This window comes from Rhinolophus ferrumequinum, chromosome 10, assembly GCF_004115265.2.
Source record: "Rhinolophus ferrumequinum isolate MPI-CBG mRhiFer1 chromosome 10, mRhiFer1_v1.p, whole genome shotgun sequence".
Classification (NCBI taxonomy): Eukaryota; Metazoa; Chordata; class Mammalia; order Chiroptera; family Rhinolophidae; genus Rhinolophus; species Rhinolophus ferrumequinum.
The window spans coordinates 90,425,078-90,451,043 of record NC_046293.1 but is presented as its reverse complement, the minus strand read 5'-3'; the positions used below and the strand labels follow the sequence as shown (position 1 = coordinate 90,451,043).

The following is a 25,966-nucleotide window of genomic DNA, read 5'->3' as shown; positions in this document are numbered from 1 at the left end:
CTCACGAGGCTTCTTCTAGAAGCTCCACAGTGCGGTGGAGAGTCCTGAGTGGGGACAGAGAGCACCTGGGTTTAATCCTAACGTCTCTAATAATTAGTCCTGGTGAGTTGTTCCCCATCTTGGACACCAGTTTCCTCGCCTGACATCTGTGGCAATTTCCCGGCACTAACGTTTTAGGGCTCTGATTAGGGCCAGCTGAAAGTTAAAGGGAGGAACAGAAATGGTATCTGGGGTCTGCACAGGCATCGGCTCTCACCGAATGGCACGGGGTCAGGGTGGCCCTCCAACACACGGTGACTTAAGGGTGCAAAGTAAGCGAGGAGGGAGCGCGGGAGAAAACTGTCGTTCGTGCTTCTTCTCATGCCACCCGAGCCACATTGCTCGGTGGAGTTCTCTGATAGACATCTAGGCATGTGGCAGCCCATGGCCACGAGCTAAGTTCAACGTAAAAACCAACTGTACTGATGAAAATGTAAAGGAAAGGCTCCGGGAAGCATGCACGGGCCCTTGTATAGAATGTAATTCAGTGACACTCAGTACCGTGCGCGAGCCCAGGGGGCCCTGTCAAGGGTAACCTGCAGCCCTCCTAAGCTGTCCAATCTCCAGACTTCATATACACACTATCCTGGACTCTGCAGGGCAGGCAGCAGGCGGCGGGATCTTGTTGACGATAATTGCCCGTGTCTCCCAAGTCCGTGTCTGAATACTACTGGGGTAAATATTTCATCCTGCTTGTCGGTGTGGAAATTCAGTGTTTGCGTTCCACGTCTGTCTGTCTTTTGTGCCTTCATCCCCATGCTTGTCTGTCTTAGGCTGCAAGCATTAAAGGGCTGGGACTGCATTCACATTGTCTGGATGACACGAGACAGAGAGATTACTATATGGATAGACGTTTAGTAAATGCACTGTTTGGATCTTCAGGAGGAGACAGAAAGAAGAAATTCCCATCTTTATCTTTGTGGTGTCTCCCTTTAACGCTTGGCCTTCTATCAGAGTCAACATTCAAGCCAGAAAATGGACCCTGCGCCTTAAAACAGCGCATCTCTACTGATGACAATGACCCCTGTGCAGCAGGGATCATTTTGTAATTGGCACCTTCAAAAGGGATGCTCCCTGCTGCTAGAAGGGAGGGCAGAGTTCTCACTGTTACCCTAGTCTTTACCAGAGAGGAGGGGCCAAGGCCCAGTGGCTGCCCACTATGGAGGTGACACAAAGGCCAGCAAGCTACAAGCGCACCCCTTCCTTGTGTCTCTTCTGTCTTTTGGGCCCGGAAATGGCCCAGTCATGTTCTCCTTTTCCCCATGACTGTCTGTAACCAATTGCAGGGGGAGATATAGCGAAGGGCTGGGCTCTAGACACCGATGCATTAGGGCCCCAGGTAGGCTGGGTTATGTGTCTGCCTCTTGCCCCTTTCGGGAAACCCTCAGGTGGCCGGCAGCTAGGCTGTGCCAACAACAGGAGGTCTGCAGAACAATGTTTGATGTCATCCTGGGAAGTCTCCAGACTCAAGACACTCATGAAAGAAGACCCTGTTTGCCCTCCAGCTTTGGCTGCCACCATTGCACCAGGCAGCTCTTGTCAGGGCAGCAGTGACCCCGCCTTGTGGAGCCGAATGATGAGTTCCCTGTGCTCACCTGGCTGGCCTCCTCAGCAGCACTGCCCCTGCCGTGTCTTTCCTCCTACCTCTCTGCCACACCTTTCCAGGTCTCCTCTGCTGGTCCTGCCTCCTCACCCCAGCCTTCAAACATGGGGAGTCCAGGTTCTTATCCTCATCTCACTTCGGTCTCCACTACTCCCTAAGTGATCTCATCCAGGCAAATGGGTTTAATTCCTTCTATGTGTTGTTGTCTTCTCATTTTATAATTCTGTCCCAGAGCTCTCCGCTGGACTCAGGTGAATTCCTAATTGCCTACTCACCGTCTGCTCTTGGATATCAAATAGGTATTTCAAACATAAAGTCCAAGATGGCTTTCCTGCTATTCCTGCCCTGACACCTATTTCTCTCACAGTCTTCCCTATATCAACAAATAAGGATTCCACTCTTACTTGTTTAGGACAATCACCTTGCAATCTCCCTAACTTCTCTCGGTCACATCTCCTATTTGATAGATCAGTGAATGATGTCATTCTGGAGCCTGTTTCACCCCATTGTTATCAGGACAGGGGGAGTCTGACTGTTTTGCCCCATTGTTACCAGGACAGGGGAACCTGACTGTATCACCTCATTGTTAATGGGACAGGGGGAGCCTGACTGTATCACCTCATTGTTACCAGGACAGGGGAGTCTGACTGTATCACCCAATTGTTACCAGGACAGGGGGAGTTTGACTGTTTTGCCCCATTGTTACCAGGACAGGGGAGCCTGACTGTATCACCTCATTGTTACCAGGACAGGGGGAGTCTGACCGTTTTGCCCCATTGTTACCAGGACAGGGGAACCTGACTGTATCACCTCATTGTTACCAGGACAGGGGGAGTCTGACTGTTTTGCCCCATTGTTACCAGGACAGGGGAGCCTGACTGTATCACCTCATTGTTAACGGGACAGGGGGAGCCTGACTGTATCACCTCATTGTTACCAGGACAGGGGGAGCCTGACTGTTTTGCCCCATTGTTACCAGGACAGGGGAGCCTGACTGTATCACCTCATTGTTACCAGGACAGGGGGAGTCTGACTGTTTTGCCCCATTGTTACCAGGACAGGGGAACCTGACTGTATCACCTCATTGTTACCAGGACAGGGGGAGTCTGACTGTTTTGCCCCATTGTTACCAGGACAGGGGAACCTGACTGTATCACCTCATTGTTACCAGGACAGGGGGAGTCTGACTGTTTTGCCCCATTGTTACCAGGACAGGGGAGCCTGACTGTATCACCTCATTGTTAACGGGACAGGGGGAGCCTGACTGTATCACCTCATTGTTACCAGGACAGGGGGAGCCTGACTGTTTTGCCCCATTGTTACCAGGACAGGGGAGCCTGACTGTATCACCTCATTGTTACCAGGACAGGGGGAGTCTGACTGTTTTGCCCCATTGTTACCAGGACAGGGGAACCTGACTGTATCACCTCATTGTTACCAGGACAGGGGGAGTCTGACTGTTTTGCCCCATTGTTACCAGGACAGGGGAACCTGACTGTATCACCTCATTGTTACCAGGACAGGGGGAGTCTGACTGTTTTGCCCCATTGTTACCAGGACAGGGGAGCCTGACTGTATCACCTCATTGTTAACGGGACAGGGGGAGCCTGACTGTATCACCTCATTGTTACCAAGACGAGGTGCCTCCTCCATGGTGCTCGGCTTCACCTTCCCCCACCTCCATTCCATTCTGCATGTGGTCGCCAGGGGGCCTCCTGTTAAACCTGGGTCAAATCATGTCACTTCTCAACTCAAAACCCCCAGTGGCTTCTTCGCTCACTCCTCGTAAAAGTCCAAGTCCTTATAGTGACCTTATGATGTACTTCCTGGTTACTTGGACCTCATCGCCTACTTTTCTCCCCCTTGTTCACCCTCTCTAGTCACATGAGCCTCCTCTCTGTCCCTCTAATGTGTCAGCCCTGCTCCTGCCTGAGGCCTTCCCATCGGCTGCTCCCTCTGCCCGGAATGCTCTTTTCCCAAATATCTAGCTGGCTCATTTCCTATTGCCTTCAAGTCTTTATTCAAATGCCATTTCCTCAGTGAGATGTTTCCCGGCCACCCTACCTAAATTACAATCTCTCAGCGCTCTGCCCCTTTGCTGTTTTTTCTTTCTCCATGGTACTTGTCACTGTCTGACATACTATTTATTGTCTGTCTCCTCACTAGAAGAAAAGTTGCGGGCAGGGATTTTTGACTATTTTGTTCATTGCCATTTCCCTGGTGTGGAGCAGACCTTCCATTGGTGGATGGATGGGTGGAAGAATGGATGAACCAGAATGTATTTTTGTGTATAGTTTACTGGCCACATGTCTAATTACTTAGAGAAATACTTCCTAACTATGCCCTTTCTCTCTGCTGTCTTCCCTATCACTATTCTTTTGATTTCCTCAGTGGTTTTTGTAGCTTTTCCCAGGAAAAATGAATAATTGGGCTCCCGCAGGTACGCTCAGCTACCATTTAACGATGTGTCACTGAATTGCTCCTGCACTGGAGCCACCTCTTTCTCAGCAACGTCTTACACCAGTGGCATCTCGTGAGTGCTGACAGGACTTCTGCCCAGGGTAAAAGCAGGAGTTGCCAGAGCTGCTGATGAAGAGTGATGATGCCTTTTTTCTTAAAAGACTGCTTAGTTTTTGAGCTGATAGGAACTGACAAATACCCTGTATTGTAATCTTTTAATTTCAGAGACTAAGACACTACTGCGATTGAAACACACATACACTTTATAGCAGCATTTCCCCCCTTGCGTTTGCTTCAAAGGGCATACTGTGCAGTTCTGAAGACAAGACTACCATTTCTGAGACATGGGCTTGCCTTTCCTGAAAGTCTACTAGGTTGCCAATTCGCTAATAATTTAATTACATCAACTGCTTTCAATTGGACTACCCCAAAAGACACAGTCCTTTGGACTCATTTCCTGGCTCCATTACGGAGTCTCTCACCTTCATTTCACTGCATGTGTCTATTGTACTCTATATCTGGCTTTTTATACATGCATTCCCTTTCCCCATCCCCCTAGAATTGTTCTGCCACCATTTCTACAATTGAAGGAGGCAGACCCCCATTCCATTCTCCGCGGGAAGGCTGGCTGAGGGCAAGAAGCAGACACCAACGACTCCTCCAGCCGTCAGGAAAGTACACGGTGGGAGGAACAACAGTCTCCAGAGTCTGACTGCACCCATATTCGGGTTTTATGAAAATCTTGGCAGAGGATCTGTCCACTGGGCCAGAAATGTGGGTAGATGGGCCTAGTCCCAGTGATCTGCTGCAGCAGCAAAGAATTCTCCACACTGGGAACTCTTCGGAATTTATTTACTTAGTGGGCAGGACAGGGAAGCAGCACACTTCTTGGGAGCTCTTGCTTTAGGCAGAGAACAGAATAACTGTGTCTGTAGACAGCAACTGACCACTAAGCAGGTAATGGGTGCCACACATTTTCAATAACGTGCTAAGAAACCTGCTCGTCAGCATTGATCAGGAGCTTGGGGCTCCCTCCTGACTTAGGATGGAGAGAAGAGCCAAGGTGCCAGTTCCTGTGTTTCAGAGGTAAGCTTCTCTGCGGCTCACAGGCCACCTTATTTATTTACCACACCGCTCAGGGCCGCAAGCTAATTAACCACCCCACAGCTCCAGCAACACTGTAATAGAATCTGCCAGGGTTTTTTCCAGAAAGACCCTCAATGGCCTCATTGTTCACTGTTATAATCCGTTGAAGGCCTTGTCTTCCAACTTGCAAAATGACTCAGTAGAGCGCAAAGGCCTCCTAGGATATTAAATTATGTTGTTACCAGTCCTGCTGCTCGTGTGTTTTAATTTTGCATTTGTACCTTGAGCAGAGTTACCAGGAAGGGAACAGTTGACAGATGTGCTGTACTGCTGGCTGTCTCTTTCCCTTCCTCCCCGACCTGTTCCTTCTCTAGATTCCCAGTTCAAACCCAGATACTGATGAGTAGAAACACACACAAATCAGTTCGGGAGTTTGAACACGGGGACATCGCTCATGCCTGCTCACAAGGCCGACACGAGCCTCACTGTATTTCCATGTATGTGCTCGTGTATGTATGTACCCACACGCCTACATACCGACGGGAAGACTGTAATTTTCTCTGGGTCAGCGCTCCTGACAGTGCAGTCTTCCTGGCCTCCTCAAGGAGAGAAGCATTTGCTCAATAATGACATCCTGCTTTCCCTCGGTCAGTTTCCCTGAGCCTCAGGGGGTCTTGTCATTTCCCTCTCCGCTCAAGAAATGTTTTTGGCTTTCCGCTCTTACCTGCCTGACTCCAAACAGCAACTGTCTTGGGTGGCTATTTAACCTGTTTGGTTCCTGACTACCCCAGATGCTCAATATTTAGGAACACATTTCTAAGTTAGGCTGCTCAAGGACAGAAATGCACCTATTCAAACACGTGCAACGAAAGGGAAAGATTGCACATAGAAAGAGGAGCAGAGAGTGTGGTAGAGTCACAGAGCTCAAGGGCAAATGAAACAGGAAGAGTGGTTAGAGCTAACCCAGTGGTTCTCAAATTTACCCTGCATCACAATCACCCGTGGGCTTGTTCAAGCCGATTGCTGGGCTCCACCCCAGAGTTTCTGAGTCAGTAGACCTGAAGTGCAGCCTAAGAAATGTGTTTTTCTGGCCGGGTCCCAGGTGAAGCTGGTGCTGCTGGTGCAGGGACCACACTTTGAGAACCACTGGGCTTATCAGATGAGAGCCTGGATTTCCACGATTCATCACCTTCCCTGCACTTACAGGTCACTATCACCTGTCACGCTCATTTCTATCGCAGCCATAGTCCATCCAACAATCTGCTCCGTGCAACCCCAGAGGAAGGGATTTGGCTCAAATTCTATAATCTAATTGCATTCTATCAAACGCCTCTGGGCTTCCTCAATCTTCCCATTTAGTACTTCCCCAGATCTTTGACTCTAACTTCCTTAAAAGAAACCTTTGGCTCCTTTTCCTATAAGAAAGCACAATGGTGCTTGGAAGTCTACAGCAAAGGGGTGAGAAGCCTTCTTTCCAGGTAGCTGCTTGGTGGAAATCGTTCCTTTTGAACAAGCCTGGAACAGGAAGCCAGCTCCTCTGTCCCAAGAGATGGAGCCTGGAGCAGAATGTCTGATACAGAGTCCGCCTTAGCAAAAGCTCCAGTGTCTTTAAGATCAAAGATTCTAAAGGGAATATGAGGCTTTATAGATCAACAGCAATTATTTTACATCTGTGACTCATTTCTATGAGTAGCAAATGATTGCAACCTATGAAACAAATGTTGCTCCAGGAAGACAAACTGTAAAGAAAGGTTGGTGGTAAAAGGTTTTTGCGGTCCTCCCCGCTGTCCCCTCCATCCCTCAGGACCCAGCCCAACACAGAGGACGCTGCTCACTGTTTCGGGGTTTCTCCTCATCCACGCCTTCGTCCTCGTTCTCGGGGTCGATGTCTTCTGCCTGAGTGATCCAGTCCAGGTAGCCTTTCAGGTCCTCTTCCAGCTGCTGCTTCTCTCGCAGCTTTTGGAAATCTCCCCGAGCCTTGGCCTTCTCCCTCTCTTTGGAAAACTCTCTGGTGAGAGAGAGTGGAGTGGGTAGAGCAGGGGAACGCGTGGAAGGAGGGAGCGGGCCAGCATGAAGGAGCAATGGAGATAAGAGGAAACAAAAGCATTAATTGCTCTGTACTAGGAAGCCCGCCCATAGACCCCTATTGCCACAGACAGCTTTCTCTAGTCATCTCAGGTTTGTCTTAGTCTCATATAAATGGAGGAATCACTGAAGGGGAAGGGATAAAATCCATTTCCCTTTTTCCTGGATCATCATCACAGGCTTTGCCTTCGATAACAACTGTTCTCCAGTGACCCGGAAACTCCTTCCAAACAGCCACCCAAATCCGCCCCCAACAGTATGGCACATGCACTTTCATTTCCCTCAGTATTGGGCAGAAGCTAAAAAAAGTCTCAAGAGCCTCTGGGTGACAAAAAGTGTTAGGAGCAGCGGTGTGCTGAAGCCTGCGCACCCACAGAATCTCCTGAGAGTCACCTGTGTACGTCTCTTCCCAACCCTGGCTTCAGTGATGTCTCCTTGGTGGCTTGAAATTGACCATGGTAGGAATATTTAAACCATGGAAATAGGCAAATGTTATAAACCAGGGCTTTTTCCCCAAAGAGCCAATTGTTAAATATTTACCAGTATACCACTGATTTAAGACCCACAGGATTCAATCTCTATTTTCATGATTAAGGTTTGTCCTGCCACTCTTAGCTGCCTGGAGGGATTTCTAATCTGGAGAAAGTTCTTTCCCACATGGGGACAAATGAGGATTCCAAACACAAGAAAATGTCCTGGGGACTGCCCTTTAGGTTAAAAAGGAAATCTAATCAGCATGGGAAATGTATAAAATCAAGATGATATAAAAGTTAAATGATGCATTCAGCTTAAGGTAATAATACATAGAAACTGGAATTGAGTTGGGGATTGCTGGAAGTGGGGCCTATTGAAAAATTTCTGACGGAATGGCGACTTCTTTTCTGTTTTCTATGGTTCTGTCCTTATTTTCTCTCTGACTTCGATTTCACTTTCCGAGCAAGGAGGGGGCTGGCAGCAGAAGGAGACAATCATGAAGGCTAGTTCTCAACTCTCAAAGCGAGTCTGTGCCTTTTCTTCCCAAATAGTATATAGGAGCATTTCTGTATTTGGTATTCAGTCGATGGGAAATGGGGCCCTTTGCGGGGTGTGTGTGTGTGTGTGTTGCACTGGGCATCCTGGTTAATTCTTAGAGACAGGATTTCTCCTTCTTTCAGCAGTAAAGATGTAGTTCAGGGCAGGAGTCTGCAGAAATCACCTTGAAAGGCTCTAGACTCCCCTCAGGGATGGAGGGTGGCTCTCCTGCCACATTCAGTGTGTGGTATTTGCATTTCGCCAGTGCTGTATGGGAGAGCACAGGTTTTAGCACGCACCATTTTTATGATGAAATGGGGTTGGGCCTGGGAGGGGCCTAGGGAACTTTTGAATGGGGAGACCTGGGGGCTCTCAAGCTAACAAATTCTCTTCAATTGCGGCCTTAATGATGCTCTGGTTTGAACGGAATTTCCTTCTTAAATTTGATTGAATCCAATTCTAATTGGATTGAACTTGCTCTTTCTCAGGCTTCCTGCCAACTGGCGGGTACTTTCATTTCCTTCCGAGGATGTGTAATGACTGGGAAAAGGGGCCAGATTGCCAGTTTGCAGTGAAGATGGAAGCCTTGCTCTGCTTTGCCCCTCCCTCCTTTTGCTCTTGGGGATGAGCACGGAGAGATGCCAGCCCATCTGCCCCCAAACCTCTACACCTGGTCACATCTCCCCAGGGCCGGTGGCTGGCTCTCTGGAGACAGTCACTTCATACAGCGGTTCCCTCTCCATGTGAATCACCCCCAAACTGGCTTTCAAGGGCGCCTCTCTTGACTCTTTCTGCCCACACGCATTTGCATTCTCCATTCCTTTTCTGTGGAATGGGTTTGGGTTGTAAGTTGAGTGAGTAGCTGAGGTTTCGCTTTAGCTCTTTTGGAATATTTTGCAGAGGGTTCAAATTCTAGTTACGAAACAGCTAACCATCCTTCTTCTGGAGTTGGGAGAATAGGATTGGGATAAAACTGGAATAGGGACTACTGACCCAGTCTTGCTTCAGCATCTGCCCCGTGGAATGAAGGCTCACCATCCATACCCTAAGACCTCTGGGGATCCAAAATGAACATCCACTGGAAGAAAATAAAACTGAGGTGTGTTGGGAGTGTGAGGGGCGTAGAGAAGTTAGGGGTCAGATCTGAAGCCCTGCAGCTCCCTTTGGTTCCCAGAGAGCACGGGGCACAATCAGACCGTGACAGGGTGGAAGGTGAGCCAGGTTTCCGTCTCCAGACCCTACGCAGTAAGGGACTTGCTGGGCAGCAGTGCCTGGCTCTCTTCATCTCCTCGCCTGGATGCCAGCCATGTGTCTGCTCTGGGGACTGAGCTAACAAAGACATGAAGCCCGAGCCTGACGGGCTGTGCTGGGCCTAGGGACTGGAGCCGGCCAGACAATCAGTCACAGCTGTGGTGTTTGTCACAAGGCAGGAGCACATCTCCCGCCAGCAATGACCAACATGGAAAACGAGGGGTGGAGTGGAGAGCCAGGGGGCCAGGACTCAGTAACGTAAAGCATGCACAGGAGGTGCATGTGGAAAATCCACTCGGTACAGATGGCTGGGGCTCTAGGTGCTACGCTAATCAATACTGTCGGTCCTCATTATTTGCAGATTCCGTGTTGGCCTACTCACTAAAATGTATTTGTAACACCCAAATCAATAACTTGTGTGCCTATGAAGTTATTGCAGACATTTGCAGATGGTAAGAAAAAACCTGAGTCACATTCCCAGCTGAGGTCAGACAAGGTGATGCTTCTTGTTTCAGCTCTCAGGCTATAAACAAATGTCCTTTTTATGGTCTATTTAGTGCCACATTTTTTGCATTTTTGTGCTTTTTCTTGGTGATTTTTTCTGTTTAAAATGGCCCCCAAGCATAGCGCTGAAGTGCCGTCTCGTGTTCCTAAGGACAAGAAGACTGTGATGTGCCTTACGGAGAAAATACATGTGTTGGATACGCTTCGTTTGTTCAGCTATGAGTTGCAGTGCTGTTGGCCATGAGTTCAATGTTAACAAAGCAACAATATATATTAAGCAAAGTGTATTTAAAGAGAAACACACGCAATACGTGGGTATGTACTGATCACTTGACGAAAATGACCAGAGGCGCGCCAGAACCTAACTTTGTGTTTCTCCTAAGAGCAGCGGTTCAGCATTCATTAATTCAGTGTTTGTGGTGACTTCACAGAATAAGGAGAACCGACTGTATATGTTGCTGTCTCTTCTGCTTCCACCCACTAAGCACGTAAGTCCTGCTTTTCTCTTGCTTCCTTCTGGATCTGGATGTTGTGTGCCGTGGTCCAGTTATGCTCTAAAATGCCCACCCACCAGGCCCTCTGCTTTTGGGGGCGAGAGACAAGCCCATCTCCCAGTGGGAAAGGGACTGGATGCCCCCCCCCGTCTGAGAGATCCCGGGTCCCTTGTCCACTGAAGGCACATGTCTAAGCCCTCTGTTTGCAATCACGAAAAACGAAAGGTAATGGATTCCAGAGTCCAGGGACTTTCACAGCTGATTACAGCTTCAAGTGCAGTTTTGAGAATCTCATTGTCACTATTGTTTTAATTCTGATAGGCTGGAGATTGAGATTCCTGGGGGGAAGCAAATGTAACCTGACTCATGTCTGCACTGATAACACGCCTGTGGCTCATGAGGCTCAACAGACAATGGACATGGAAGCACTGTGAGAAAGTCCACCAGCTGGCTGTCCCTCACACTGACTGTCCGGCCTGGTGACCAGGACTGCACTGCGCTGGGTATGTGGGAGATCCAGAGAAAGGATGCCTGAAGGATGCTCTTGTGACCAATGTTTCTGATTTCTACCTTTTAAACGGAAGCTTTATAGAGTGTCAGCTTCCCTACCTTCATGAGCAGAGTGCTCCCAGCACAATTGAACCTTTTCCTGGTGACTGAAGGATATAATTTATTAGGATGAGTTACTGTGCTGGGCCATAAAATAATATTATCCTTAATTGATGGCTGTAGGTTTCACCCCCCATCCCAGAATGCTCTAAGACTGCAGTGCTGTGGACATGGGCCTCTGTCCTCTGCCGGAGACTGTTCAGATTGGCAGGGATGCCAGCCCCAGTGCTAAGAGCTGCCCACTGCAGCCTTCCAGTGATGGCTTGGCAGCTTCCTCCCAGGGCTCTTCCTGGTCCCAGTGGCTTTTCTAGTAGAAAAGTGGCCATGGGCCCCTGCTGCAGCTCCCTCACCCTTCCTCACAGCAGCTTCTGTCTCCCTACTTGTTGACTGTACTTCCAAAATATGGGATTAACCAGTCAAATGGATTGGGAGCCAATACAACATGGAGGTTAGGAACAGAGGCTATGACTCACATCGCTTGAGTTTAATCCTGGATCCTCCATTTTCCACCAGTTAGAAGTGAGGTAGTTCCTCATCTAAACCTCACTCTTCTTTCTAACTTGGAATATGAATAGTTCCCAGCTCATAGGTTGTTGTGAGCATTAAATGAGCTAATCCACCTAAAGCTCCGAGCTCAGAGCCCAACAGACTGCTGGTTAATGCTGTCATTGCGACAGTGGGTTCCCTGGGCTCTGAGACTTACGAATGCTTCTGGAAGGTTGGCTTAATCAGGAGTCTGACTGATGAGTAAGTGGCCGTTTTGCTGCATTCTTGTGGTGACTACTATATAGTCCTGACTAATCAAGATGCTGATTTGAAACAAAACTGTTGCCACCATGTAGTCAGCCAACAGGAGCCTGGGTCCAGGTTGCGTCACTTTATGGACTCAGGGCAGCCTGTTTGGAATGGCCAGCCCTCTCACAGATTAGGAGAGGGCTCCTGACACCAGGAAGATGGGGAGTGCTTGCACACAGACACTTCTTCGTCTGGGGAGAGGGTGTGCCCAGAGCCCCAGGAAGTCTTGGGAGATGTTCCGTCCACGATGGCGGCGCTGCGAGGAGCCGGCTGCCACTCTGGGAGTGGGTCAGGGTGCAGGTGCTCGGGAAAGGCTCCAGGAGAGCAGTGTGTGGACTCGAGGACCCACAAGAGCAGAGAGCTCCGAAAGCTTGCGTGATTCTGCTCAGAGTCAGCCACGCTCTGAGCATTACGACATGCCAGGCTTTGGGCTGGTGGTGTTAAACACCCTGTCTCACCGAGACTAGTCAGGCCCAGATGTGGGCTTCAAAAACACTTTTCTTTCACATCAGCAGCTGCTGTCATTGGAATTCTCTGCTTCGATACCACCAGGAAGATAACTTTTCTGACGGGGTTAAGATGACAGTGGGCAGGTACTCTGATTGAGGAGGGGCCTTCGAAGCCTGATCCTCACGCTCTACATCAGATCTGGGGGGGGTTCACTTATGTAGATTTGTTTCTAATTTCTGGGAGTTGTTAGAAAATTTTCTAAAAGTTCAGAGCTCGGGCTTGTGTTGCAGTTCAAACTCAATCAACATATATCCAATGGGCAGTGATGGGAGGCTGGGGGCCTGGTTCTTATATTTACCACAGAAGTGACATTGTACTTAAGTGAAAACAAGTGTACAAGTCACTTAACACCTCTGGGCTCACTTTCCTCATCTTTAAAAGAAAGTGTTGGAGTAGTTCTAACGCTTGATGATTACATAAATAATTCCAGTTATGAGTGTAAAGAGAGCACCATTGGTGAGCACTTCCTATATGCTGAGTATTTTACGTAAGTGATCTCATTCTATCATCACAACAACCTAGGAGCTGGTATTATTGCCTTCATTTTCACAGACGGGTAACTAAACTTTAAAAAGGTGAAGTTACCTAACACTGTGCTTCCAGCAAGTGCAGAGCTGGGATATCCAACTTTCTGTCTTGAGTGGGGGTGATGAGGTTGATTTTTTTCAATACTTTCCGTGGGGATCCACATATAAACACAGGGGCATTTTCTCATGTTGGAATACAGATATGAAAGCTCCTTCACCCTCCAGGCAGCTGCTAAGCGGGGGCTTCCGTTGGAATCCAGCTCCAGAATTGCTGCTCATCATTCTTACCCCAATGGAAGACACTAACTTCCCGTGTGGGTTACCTTGGCAAAAAGCATGATGTCATCCAAGTCTCTCGCAGCCCACCCACCATGGGAAAGGGTGAGGATGGAAGCAGGTTCCTTCCTTCACACGATACTGACGACTGAAACCAGTGCTCCTGCGTTGCAGTAGGCTACGGCAGGAGTGGGGACTGTTGTTCCCAGTTATTACTGAGTAAAAATGAAGATCAATCTTGCTCCTTAGGTGAGACTCTCCCAGCATTAATGTCCCTAGGGACCTAGGAAAGGCTATGAAAGCAGCTGAGCTGTCTTGAGCAGAGCGGAAATAGATTGGCAACCCCCCTTGTAGCAAAGGCAGCAGAGTGTGTCACCCAGGAGCAGGGTCACCAGGAACATTTAGGTGTTAGGCCTTGGCCTGGCTGGTGTGGGCTTCTGAAGAAGAAGGTGGGCTGAGGAAATGGCCAGTGAGTCCTATGGTGTAAAGGTGCCATCCCCAGGGCTCCTCGATGCCCAGCACGGCGGCTGCTTTTTAACTTCATCTGAGCAAAGGCCAAAATTAGGTAGGCTCTATACTTGTAGCCAAGTAGATAAATTGAAATGAAAGCATATTCCGTCTCCTTTATTCTCAAATAATCTAGGGCTTTAAATAGCTAAGGGCCCCTTTCCACTCAGAAAAGAGGAGACCAGACACGGACTGCTCAGTCTAGGAATTAGAACCAAAGAGACTTATACTTGTAGCCTGTACTTGTTTATTTATGTTATAAATCAAACTTATTACCCTGTTCAACGCTGACTAAGGCTGTGTGAAATCTTTACCGTGAGCCCGCCACACCCTGCTTGGCTGGAGAGGTCAGGCAGGAGCTCATCTGCAAGGCTGTGCACGTGTTGCAAACACACAGTCTGTGCATCTTCCCTCCACTTCCAGCTGCCAAAGCCTTCCCACTCCAGAGTCTCACCATGCTACTCCTCAGGTACGAGGAGAAGCATCCTGCCTACCTGAGCAGCTGCTTGATGGAGGGAGGGGCTTGGATGAGCTGGCAGGAGACAGGTGGGCCTCTGTATCTCTTGATGAAGTCTAAACCAACAGATTAATCCTTGTACATTTGGCCCTCTGTCCAGCCAGGCCAAGGCCTCCACTTTAAGCCTCCTAAGATGGCCCCTTTTCCCAGGTTCATCAGAGCCAGAAAAAGAATAAAGCCAAGAATAGCAGAAAGAGTAAATAAAATAAATGGAAAAATCAAGACCTTTTTCCTTGGTCCTGCTTACCCGCTAAGGACACCGAGAACCAAGTTAAGTACAAAAAATGACCCTATGATGATTAGTGTAACAAAATAGATCCAGGGCCAGTCCCTTCCTACGGCATCATTGACCTGGAAGAACGGAATGATAGTTAGTGAGGCGCACACAGCAGCCAAGCATGGCCCAGCACCCATCACCGAATCCAGACACTGACCCATGCAGTGCCGGGACCCTGATCCTCTAGGTGCAAATCAGAGGCCAAACAGCCTGCCAGCCAATGGGTCAGAATTTGTGGTTGAATGGAGACCTTTCCCCCTGGTTTTCCTGGGCCCCTTAGGGTCGCTTCCCTGAGGATCCTGGCGATGGATAGAGTGGAACCTGGGACCTTGCTCGGCTGCATGTAAAGAGGACGTAGAAATGGTCAGCTTACCCGCTCAACACACCGAGAACCAGATTTAGAACGAAAAAGGATCCAAAGATGACCAGACTGACAAAATACACCCAGGGTAACTCATAGCCCATAGCGTCCTGCATCTGGAAAGATGAAGGAAAGTTAGGAAAGAGAGAAAGCAGAACTGAGTCAAAGTGAGGAGGCAGGTAGAGAGGGAAGTGGAGTGAATCTGGAGGAGACAAGTGGGGCTGAACTTGGCCTTTGTCTGCATGGATCAGGATCCACTGCTACCCTGGCATCATCTATATTCAGAATACTTCCCATGACCTTGACCTGAACTGTCAAGGACCTTTGCAGTCTCTGCCTCAAGAGAGATCTTGTCTGGCTCTGTTTTTATTTTGTTACTATTTTCTGGATCACAAAAATTTCCCCAGTGTTTTCCATTCACTTGTCTAAGAAGGTGGGTTGCCTCAAAAAGTAATTTCTTTAGCAAGGGGTGGTTTTGGGCTTGTGTGGCATTAAATCTGTACCCTGAGTTTGGTGTTAGAAGTGCCTCCGCTCTTCTGTGAGAGCAGGAGGAGATCCGGAGCCTTCAAGGAGGTAGCGGAAGGTGAGCCTCTTAAGGGGCTTGCCACCTGCACCTGAGCTGGCCCCAGCACTTAGAGGTGACACTGCAGGGCTTCACAGACACTCCAGGCCACAGGCAGGACAGCTGGCTCTAGTGGCGTACTCAGAGAATGAACGGTTCCTGTGTCTGGAACCATAGCCTCCATAGAAACGGTCCTTAACTGGAAAGTGTGACCTCTAACTAACGAGGTAATGAGACAGCCCACGAAACGCTGTGAGCCCCTCAAGGAGCTGGAGCAATGGGCATGGAGCTGGCTCCTGTGGGCACTGCAGGACCCCTGGGGGCCTCCTCCCAACTCCATGTTCAGTGACTTCATGAACTGAAGAGACTGAGACTGGCCCTGTGGACAGAAATGGGCAAGTGACACATGTCAGTCCTCCTCTACCCTTGGTCCCTGACAACTGGTTGTTAAACATTTACCAGCGCAGCGCAGGTGAGTGGGTGGGTGTGCAGATGATGCGAGGTCACAGGGCAGCGTTATTTTCAAAGGGGAACTTTATTCTGATTCCGTTTCTCTAATCGATTTCTTTTGATGCTTTCCGACTAGACGAAAGGGTTTAGCCTTATCTTCCATAAATGAAGCCCAACTTTCTTTGTGAATTTAGCTTACAGGCATCCAAAATCCCAAGCACGAAGCCTCCTGAATGCTTTACATCAGTGGTTCCCAGAGAGGGGTCCTGTGGGCCAGCAGCGTCAGTCTCGGCCGGAACTTGTTTTGAAATACACGTATTTGGGCGCCGTCCTGCGATTCTGGGCGTGTGCCCCATAACCCGTTTCCTCAAGCCCTCCAGGTGAGTCTGGGGCACGTGCAAGTTTGAGAGCCCCCTGATTTACATCATTCTCTCCATAGCTCCCAACTTCAAGTATAAGAACGTGGCAAATATTGCGATTTACCATCTACCTCTGCTATGCCGCTCCTCAGAGTGGGGTCCGAAGACCAGCAGCCCCAGCGCCACTGGGGGGAGCTGTGAATAAGCAGACTCCTGGGCCTTCCCCTGAGAGTCCACCGAGCCTCGGAACTGTGCACGCGAATCACCCAGGCGTTCTGAAGCCGCTGAAGTTCGCTGATTACTGCCAGGTGCCCACAGGCGGTCCAGGTATGCTGCCCCAGTGCCCCTCCCTGACCCAGTCCTCGGGGCCCCTGGGGCTCTGGGAAGCCTTACTCACATTCCTACGGGTGCTGCCAAATGTGTCCTTTGTGTGTGTGAAGAGGAGGAGATTGACAAGTGACCTGCCTGGTCTGACTTGTTTGAGGTGTTACATCCCAATATGCTCTCTGCACATCTATTACTATTTATCAGAGGTTACTGTATTTGGGTTAGTGGAATCGACCAAATGTAGTCACAGTGCACAGTACAAAACCTGTGTCAAGGGCTTGGGGATCACTGGTTAGAACTGAGTCAGGGAGGAAAAGAAGCATTTCCACTATGGCCACTTAACCATGTCCTAACTGAATTTCACACCAGTTTGTTGAGCATTCCCACTGCCACGTACCCTGCTCTGCTTTTTACGTAGTGCTCATCGCTTTCTAACGGTATAATTTACTCGTTTATTATGTGTTTGTCTTCCACTCTAGAATGGGAGCTCCACAAGCACAGGCAGTTTCCGTCTGTTTTGTTCCCTGGTGTATCCCAAGTGCTCAGAACAAGGCCCTGCACGTGGCAGGTGCTCTGTAAACGCTGAGTGAATGAACAAACTGCATATGTGCCAGGCATGGTGCTGTGAGGGGGAGGCCCTTGCTTGTAGTGGGGTCACATCAACGAAAGGCAACCACAGTGCAAGCAGGGAAATGCAGCTGGAGAAGTAAACAGGTGGGGTTGCAGGAGCCTGAGGGGAAGAGTGGCCGGCCTGTGAGGCAGGAGAAGCAAGCTCTGGCCAGGTTGGGCAGGGAGGGCACACCTGGTACCCTGGGGCCACGGAAGGCACAGAGAGGGCGGGAGGAGGAGGGGAGACTGGACACCAGGTGATCCCGGATGGGGCTTTCCTAGGAACTCAGCAATTGTTAAAAATAGAGCCTACAGCTGTCGAGCCGTCCTGGCTCTGGGATGGAGGACTTTCCCAGAGGCTGAGCAGTAAAATATCCAGCACAATAGCAGCTGTGGGGAGAGGCAAGGCCGTGAGGTCCTTGTGTGTCAGAGCCGGCCCACCTCAGGGAGCCTGGGAGCTTCCTTTAACCAGAAGGTAATTATCTGAACGAAGGCTGCGAAGGAAACCAAACCCGCAGAAGGAAGGCCAGGAAACATCTTCACTACCAGGAGGAGAAAACTGAAACTGCATCAGTCCAGGAAGGGGCAGGATTGGTAACATGAGCCTTGGGGTTGGGGAAGGCGTGGGCGCCGAAGTGAGGCCCCCGCCACAGGCCACGTGGGGATGGCAACCACGGCCGTGACACCAGGCTCTGCATGGCACATCTTATTGCGGGGAACTGGGACATAGTCCTTCCATTATGCTTGGTAGCGGTCTTGTCAGAGTCCATGTGTATTCAACAAGTACTTCCTGAGTGCCCACTGTGTGTAAGATGCTGTGTGCTGTGCCACAGTGAAAGCGACGGGGTTGCAAACAGCCCTGAGATGGGAGGGGCCCCCGCGAGGAGGCTTCTGTGGAAACTGGGTCCCAAGTCACGTGACGCTGTGAGTGTCCTACTACCTTCCCTCTCTCAGGTTAAGTCCTGCCCACGAAGGTCAGAAGAGTCCCCTTCCTCTTCCCTAAGTTAGTGCTCCTTCACTCTTGGGAGGGTGAGGAGGTCAGGAAAAGCTGGAGGAGACTTTGGACTCTCCCCAGAGAAAAGGCACGTCCACACAGCAGTGTGCATCCAGCCTCACGGGGTGCCAGACCCCATGTGACTGCCCACCCAGCTTGTGCTATGCTTCCCCAAACGTGCTTAGGGGACGAAGAGCCATGGAGGGGGTCTGTTCGGAGCCAGTTCCCTTGCTCCGCCCGCCTTGCAGACCTCTACCTTCCTGAAGACAGCGGGGAACAGGCGGTTCCAGGAGCCTGTGGCGTGCTCGCCACAGTTCACCCTTGTGAAGCTGCCTCTGGAGCCCGCGCAGATGGTGAGTGGGAGGGAGGGCTGGCTGGCTCCTTGACGTGAAATCTCTCCTACTGCTTCCTCACATCCCCTAAATCTTGTGAACACTTAACCTCACAGAAATGCAGTCCTCCAGGCTACATATCTGTGACTGAGTCAACAAACCCACGAGCCTTGGAGAAGTCCTTGGGCCCTTGTTTAGTGTGGGTATCCTTTCCTCCGTGCCACACACAAGGTGAGTGACCTCCAGCCTCAGTAAGAACCTCCAATGGATGGGGCTACAGACCACGTGACCCTTAGCGACCCCATAGCCAGGGCCCTACCCAGGGTACTCGTGGTCTCCACCCCTCCCTGCTTAGCCTACATGTCTGCTTTGGTTTCTTCCTTGGCTGTGGGATCCAGACCCCTTTCAGAGGGTCAAGATGAGGAATAGTAGGTGAGAGGTAGGAGATAGGAGGACAAATGAGAGATTAACAAGCTTCCGAGGTGGTCCTAAGACCCCATAACTCCCGACAGAGGGTGATTCTCGGGTCTGCCGGGCTCTGGCCTGAGAGGAACGTGCCCGTCTTGTTTTCCCTTTTACTTTCTCTTCTTTGTTCTAGGCCACCTACTTTTGGGGGCAGACTGGGGAGAGATCACACAATGCCGGGCGGCTGTGCAGTAGGGCCGCGCCTGGGGTGAGGAGACTGAAGCCTGAAATCAGCTGGGATGGAGCTATTAAGGAGAGAAAGAATAAATACAGGCATATTTTCAAAAAATGATGGCTGACACCCTTATTTGGAGGTGAAAAAAGGTCTTCTCTGACTGCGACAGCTAGATGTTTCTTAATCTTGTGACAAAGGCAGCTTTGTGACTTCCCCAAGGAAGGCACAGGGAGAGCCATCTCGATGTCCACCATCTCGGCCTCGGGCTTCCAAGCCCCAGAACTAACAGGATGGCTAAACTGTATATTTAATGGTCCCTCCTTTGCTGTAACACACAGCTCACTATCCGCAGAATCTGTGCACAAAGGGAATACTGAATGAAAAATACAGAAGATCCTTCTGAAACCAGTATCTAATTCCTTGAAGGGAACCCCAACCTTAAACCAACATATATTTTTCTCTGAAAAGATAGGAGGAACACCTCCCGGCCCTATTCCCTCCAGGCCACTCTTGATCCTAGCTGATTTCCATAGGATTTCAAGCTGTGGCACTTTCTTCTGTAAGGTTCGTGGCACAGACACTGAATCTAAAAAGACTGAACTGTTTCAGTGACTGCCAAGAGAGACGGTCACTTGCCACAAAGGCAGGAGGTATAAATCCATAAAAGTCACAGCGTTTTACATGCAGTGTCGTTAGAGGACAGGGTTTGCTGCTGCCCAAATGCCAGTGACCTAGAACAATGACTCGATACGTCTGTCTGCTCATGACCTTCGTCACCTTGCTTGCTGGTACATGGGGTGTCCACCGCTGGCTCACTGAGTGAGCAGCAAGGCAGATAACAGGTCTCACCTGACTCCTTTCTGCCCCTTCACCTGCTTACTGTTCTGCACAGAAAACCTGTGAGTGCTTCAGGGCCCAGCAAAAAGCCAGGCTTGCATGGGAAAGATAGCAATGCGCTCCTAACACGGGGGAGGGCAAACCAACAAAAGTAACTCCTCCATCGATGGTCCTTGCAAACAATCCCTCAACTTAAGTGGGATCATGCACTGACATCCTGAGGGAGGTTAGGAGTCACAAAGAGTGGCCCCAGGTATGACAGGGGGCAGCTGGTTCACAGCTAGGAAGACTTGCTGGTTTGTCCTGAGCAGCCACCAGGCATGGGTGGAGTATGACGTCTGTGACTGTACCCCCGCAGGTGGCCTTTCAGACATGTGGGTGAGAGCACTCTGGGTAGCCGAGCTGTTTCGTGGGTCTCTTGAGAGAAGCTGAAACACAGTTCTCTCCAGTCTCCCAAACTGTCATAAAGCATGCTTTCCCAGGTGGAGGAGGCTTCTCTCATGTTACCCCTCCAGTGTCAAGGCCAGCCAAGGCCCACCTCCTCTTATTCTGTGCCATGAGATGCTCTCCTTGCCCTCACTGACTCACTGCCCTGTCTTGCTAAGACACATTTCTTTGTGCATCTCCTGTCTCTTCGATGAGATCCTAAATTCCTGAGAACAAGCCTTCTTCTTCTCTTCCCCACCTGCCCCACCCCAGTCTCCACTCAGTCCTGGGAGCATAGTAAATGCTCAATAAATGTTTGTTAAATTGAATGTGGACTCACCTAATACCAGTGAAATTAATAAAATAAAATCTAATAAGTACATAAATAATAGCTTTGAGAGATGCTATTTCTAATTCTTGATATGTTTATAAACCAAGAGTTTATTGGTTAGATAACAGATTTTCTATTTAAAGCTGGGTAAGTGGGTAACACTCCACCTGAGGCAGAGGAAAAGTTAAGGACCATAGGGTCCTAAATGGGACCTACCACTTTCTCTACTCTGGTACCTGTTAGAGCCCAGGAGGCTGCTTCCGGATTACTTGAGGATTTATTCTCATCTCTTCACTTAGAATGACTATTAGGTCATCAATAGAATTCAGCTCCACCATTTCTGTTTTCTTCATGCCTTCAGACACTCATTTTCTATATTCTGCAGTGAAAAGAGGTGGCTTTTTGAAGAAAAATAGAGCAGGGAAAAAAAACAGGGTAAAACCGGAATTCAACCCACTTGGGTGCAAAAGGCCTTTGTCATAAACAAGGGATATTTCAGCAGGACTGAGGTACTGAGACCAGAGATGATTGGCTGTTGTGTGTGTGTGTGTGTGTGTGTGTGTGTGTGTGTGTGTGTGAGAGAGAGAGAGAGAGAGAGAGAGAGAGAGAGAGAGATATGGATATCTTCTCAGCATGTCCAGACATGTAGTGGGCTGACACGACAAAGTAGTGTTGACAACTGACTTACGAAAGGTTAAAACATTACACTTTTGTTCCCAAAGTCTCTTGCTGAACCACAACTAATCCAGATACTACAGAAGACACTATTTATGATTCTAAAAATATTTCCTTTATGTGATTTCTTACTAAGGATTCTTTCTAATCTTATTTTTAAGCTTGATTGCTAATTTTCTTTTTTAATCATTGGAAGAACTGATCGTGGAGAAACCAACGGAGGGGGAAGCAATGGGTGGTGTTGGAAAGAAGGTGACTCTGAAGGTGGTAGGGTGAGGAGGGGCGTAAGTGCAGGAAAACCTGGACCAGAGTGTTTCACTGTGCCACAAGCACGCAGTATTCTTGGGGGCCCTAGAGCAGAAGGGCACTGGGTGAGCAGAGGTCCACAGGATTCCCTTAATGAAGAATTATTCAGGCATCCAGATTCCTAAAGAGCTAGAAACGTGTTGTTACCTGGCACCTCCTCTAACTGCTGCCCCCCTTCCCACAATTCTCACAGACGACCTTCTCTGGGAGTTCCAAACCCCAGGTCAGTGGCCACGTTATTCTGTTTGCCGTGAGCATGGATGGAACTATTTCAAGTGCTGAGAACAAAGTCAGCACTGAACAAATATTGATTGATTTTTATGCTACTTAATTGTGACCTGCGTACAACGTGGAAGGGATAATGCTCAGAGTTTCAAACTGACCCTAATCTGAGAACCCTACAGATCATCTTAATTTAGCAGCCTCTTGTATTTTCAGGAAGGCACATGCCTAAATCATATGAGACAAGTAGTCTTGAATTATATGCAGAAGGTTAGGGATGTTTGATTAAAAAACAAAGCAAATCTGAAAGTGGAATTGGAAACCAATGGTGAAGCCATCTGACACCGGATCCCTCCCTCTCTTTGTGCTTCACTTTTTCTAAAGAAGGCTGACACTTTTTATTTGATCGCCTCTTCCCGCCTAGTTTTTAAGAGGTGTGGACATTCTGAGAGGAAATGGAGAGGCTTTGGCTTAAAAACCCATTTCCCAAGGAAACCTCACCCCACGCCCGAGTTTGGTCTTCATTTCCAAGTCCCCACACCAGCCATCTGCAGACCTCTGGAGCAGACACTGGGTATGAGAAATAATTTCAAGCTAATTGTTCAGCTAGCTGGGGCCTATACAGTGTATGGCCAACAGCTGTAATAGCTGAGGAAATGTTCAAGTCTTACTTGACCAAGCTTGATTTTACTTCTACTCCATTAAATCTTCAAAATCATAACAACGGGATGAAACAGTGGATATCAGACAAAAAGAGAAATAGACTTGCTATCTTCCACAGCAGGAGGCAGGTGTCTGCTGTTTGCTACTGGTGACTTCCTGAGTCCCTTTTATCCCAGGCGATATTTAGTGATTGAATCAGTTGCTTCTTTAGTGCTTTGATGACCTATTCTGTCCCCAAGAACATCTAACCAGCTGTTCGGTGGTTCAGAATGAACCCAGCTCTGGGGTTTCCATTCATTGCCATACTTGAAAATCTGGGTGGCTCCTTCCCACGTCCTCTAGACTTGCTTCTTGGATTTGAAGAGAAATGCATTCTTCTGAGTAGAAGACCCTACTTCCCCAAGTTCCATGGAAACTATCTCCCTAGCTTGGATCCAATCCAGTGCACCAAAGCAGCACCATGCAGATTCAATAGGTTAGACCATTAGGGGTTTTCAAACTCCAGCTTTAGCATCAGAATCACCTGGGGAGCTTTTTGAAAATGCAACTACTGGAGCCTAACTTTGGAGCTTCTAATTCAATGTCTTGGAAGGAAGTCTTGCCATTTTTATATTTAGAAAGCTCGATGTTTTATACTAAAGGACATTGAGATTTGAGAGTCTGCAGGCTTAGACATACAGGCCTAGAGGCAAGGAGGAGGAAGGAAAAGGGAGACAGAGGAAGAAGGAATTGGCCACAGAAGGTCAAAGCAATTAGAGAAATTGTTTGAAAGCAGGAGCATTGGGCTGAGCTGTGCTTCCATCATGAACACCCAAATACGAGGCTGTGTTTGAGCTTTGGGCTGTGTGTGTGTGCACAAGCGCAAACACGCATGTGTGTGTGTGCACACACACACACACACACACACACACCCCATGGCCACTTTGGAAAGGTGCTGGGAAAATCACCGAGAGGCACGTCCCAGGAGCCTGGGATTGTTCCTTCACCTCTGACACTTTTTCCATTTCCAGCCTGAGCTCTATCACACCCCCCCAGGGGAGAAAGCACAACACAGCTGCTGAAAATTGGTAGCTGCACTTGTGTGCTTCTCATTCCCTACTCCGATTGTCATTATGACAGTATTTCTTTGGGTCACATCCAGCTGGTGGGGTCTCAACGACTTGTGGTGGGGGAGCGGGAGGGAGTGATGAAGGAAGATCACAAAAATACATCAGGGCCATCATCAAAGTAAATTATACCTATTTCCCGCAACCCTACCTCACCCACCCCCTGCCACCCTGCCTTAGATTCGCTGCCATGAAAAATGTTTCCATGGCAACTTAGGGCATGGGTTTGAAGCTCACACGATGAAGCTCCAAAGCACAGTTCCATACAGTCATATGTTCATGGCCCATAGGCAGAAATAATTTGCAGAAGGATGCTTCTGCCCTTGGCTGGCCAGAGGGCTCCACAAAGGCAGAAGGACCAGTTAGGGCCACCTGGAAATTTGATCCGCTTTGCTAAATGAATTTGCCTAAGTATAATAAGTTCAGTTCCCTCTTTGTACAAATTATTTAAACCAGTTCTTATTCAGCATGGGTCTAAGAAATGTTTTCCAATGTTTCATTTCAGTTTGGGGGCTGTGATTTGACTTTTGTCTTCTTTTGAGAGTATCACAACATAGCAACTCTTTCATGGCATGGGTTCCAGCTGTACCGCCATTATTCGGTTTCGATTTAGTGTGCTTCCCTAAACTGAGCTTTCAGTCTGAACTGGGCTCTCAGTGCCTAGAAGCACCCCTAGCATTCAATGAATGCTCCATAAATGTTTGCTAGGTACAAGGTACTCAGGCAAGCTTCAAGTGGTCGTTCACAGAGAGGTACAAATTTTATGACAACATGGTTTCACCATGTCGACTATAATATAAAAACTGGGAAAGAGGGTTTTTGAATCAATAAGACATGTTGCTTAGAAAAAAAATTTTGAAGACACAATACCCTGTATCACATCTCTGTGTTGTTACAAAACTCTCGTGATTTAGTAAGAAGTCAACACCTCTCATGGCATTAGTTGCTTTCTCTCTGGCAGCTCTGCTTGATCGGAAGGCATCACTTCCCTCTCACTCTTCCCTGCTTTCGTGTGTAGACAGTGTTCCCTAAGTAGGTTCCTATATTGTTTTCAGGATGGCCAAATAAATTAGACTACTTGCAAAATGCTGGGTGAGACGGTATTTTCAAGAATAGCAACAAGTATTTTTCGCCCAAATGCTGGAGAACAACACTGGATTCTGGCAAATCATTTCTCATGTTGACATAGGAGATACTACCAAGAATTATGTTTTCTGGAGCTTTACAAATAATGGATTTGACTCCGCCAGAATGGAGACAGCTCAGATATGGTGTGCCTATTTACCTATGGGACAGGCTATGCTAAAATCTGGTACTTCAATGGCTCGAAGGTTGGGAAACTAGTGTTGGCTGCTGATAATAAAAGGGGCATCTTTAAAGTAAAAGATTTATTGTTGACTGGTTTACGCTTAAGTACTATGTCTAAATATGCATCACACAACCAGCAGAGTGTTTTGTTAACAGTGAAAATGAGAGCAATGTATTTATTCTAATATGATAAGATTAATATGAGAAATAAAAATATGGTAGCATGCCATAATGCTACACAATTCAAAAGAAATGGTTTCTTTTTAAAAGACCAAGTCTGACTTTTTTCTTCAGCCCTAACAATGAATAATTCTGCCCTCTAGTTCTCTTTTAGGGCAAGACAAGACTGAGAAAAGAAGAAAGCTGACAGGGGGCCGGGGAGTGAATGGAATCCCTGGTCAGACCTGGCCAGCTCATCCTCAGAGCAACAGTGTGAGGCCAGCGCTTCTCACTGCGGGAGGACACACTGAAAGATGGCATTTCTCTCAGGATGGTGGGCAGGGAGAGACTCATTAGGGTGAACATTTCATGCTTTGTTTCTCAGGAAAGAGCTGGAAGAAATCAAAGACATTCATCAACCTCTCCATCAAAACCATGGGGAGGATGAACAGGGGAAGGCTCGCAGCTACGTACCCAGTACAGCACGTCTGTCCAGCCCTCCATGGTGATGCACTGGAACACCGTCAACATGGCGAAGGCAAAATTGTCAAAGTTGGTGATGCCGTGCTTGGGCCCGTCCCAGCCGGGCTTGCACACAGTGCCGTTCTGGCACTGCCTCCCGTGGCCTGTCTCCAGGGCACAGGGGGAAGGATCATCTTCTGCCGGAACATCTCAAATGGCCAGGGGAAAACAGAAGGAAGGAGAGGGGTGGGAGAGAGATGGGCAGAGAACAAAGGAGAGAGAAGTT

General features: G+C 48.7%; 1 protein-coding gene across 28 annotated transcripts in view; it reads right to left on the bottom strand.

Moving 5' to 3' along the window:
• The window catches only part of CACNA1C (calcium voltage-gated channel subunit alpha1 C), a 617,393-nt gene that overhangs the window by 151,419 nt on the left and 440,008 nt on the right, over nt 1–25,966 (bottom strand). For 19 of the 28 annotated variants that reach the window (XM_033118408.1, XM_033118410.1, XM_033118407.1 and 16 more), the window contains exons 7-9: nt 25,693–25,889; nt 14,522–14,625; nt 7,024–7,196 (exon numbers count right to left, since the gene is read on the bottom strand). In XM_033118408.1, the coding sequence (XP_032974299.1) occupies nt 7,024–7,196; nt 14,522–14,625; nt 25,693–25,889 (474 nt within the window). Of the gene's footprint in view, nt 1–7,023; nt 7,197–14,521; nt 14,626–14,924; nt 15,029–25,692; nt 25,890–25,966 lie in introns of all 28 variants that reach the window. The other 9 variants (XM_033118404.1, XM_033118415.1, XM_033118423.1 and 6 more) reach the window with 2 other exon arrangements.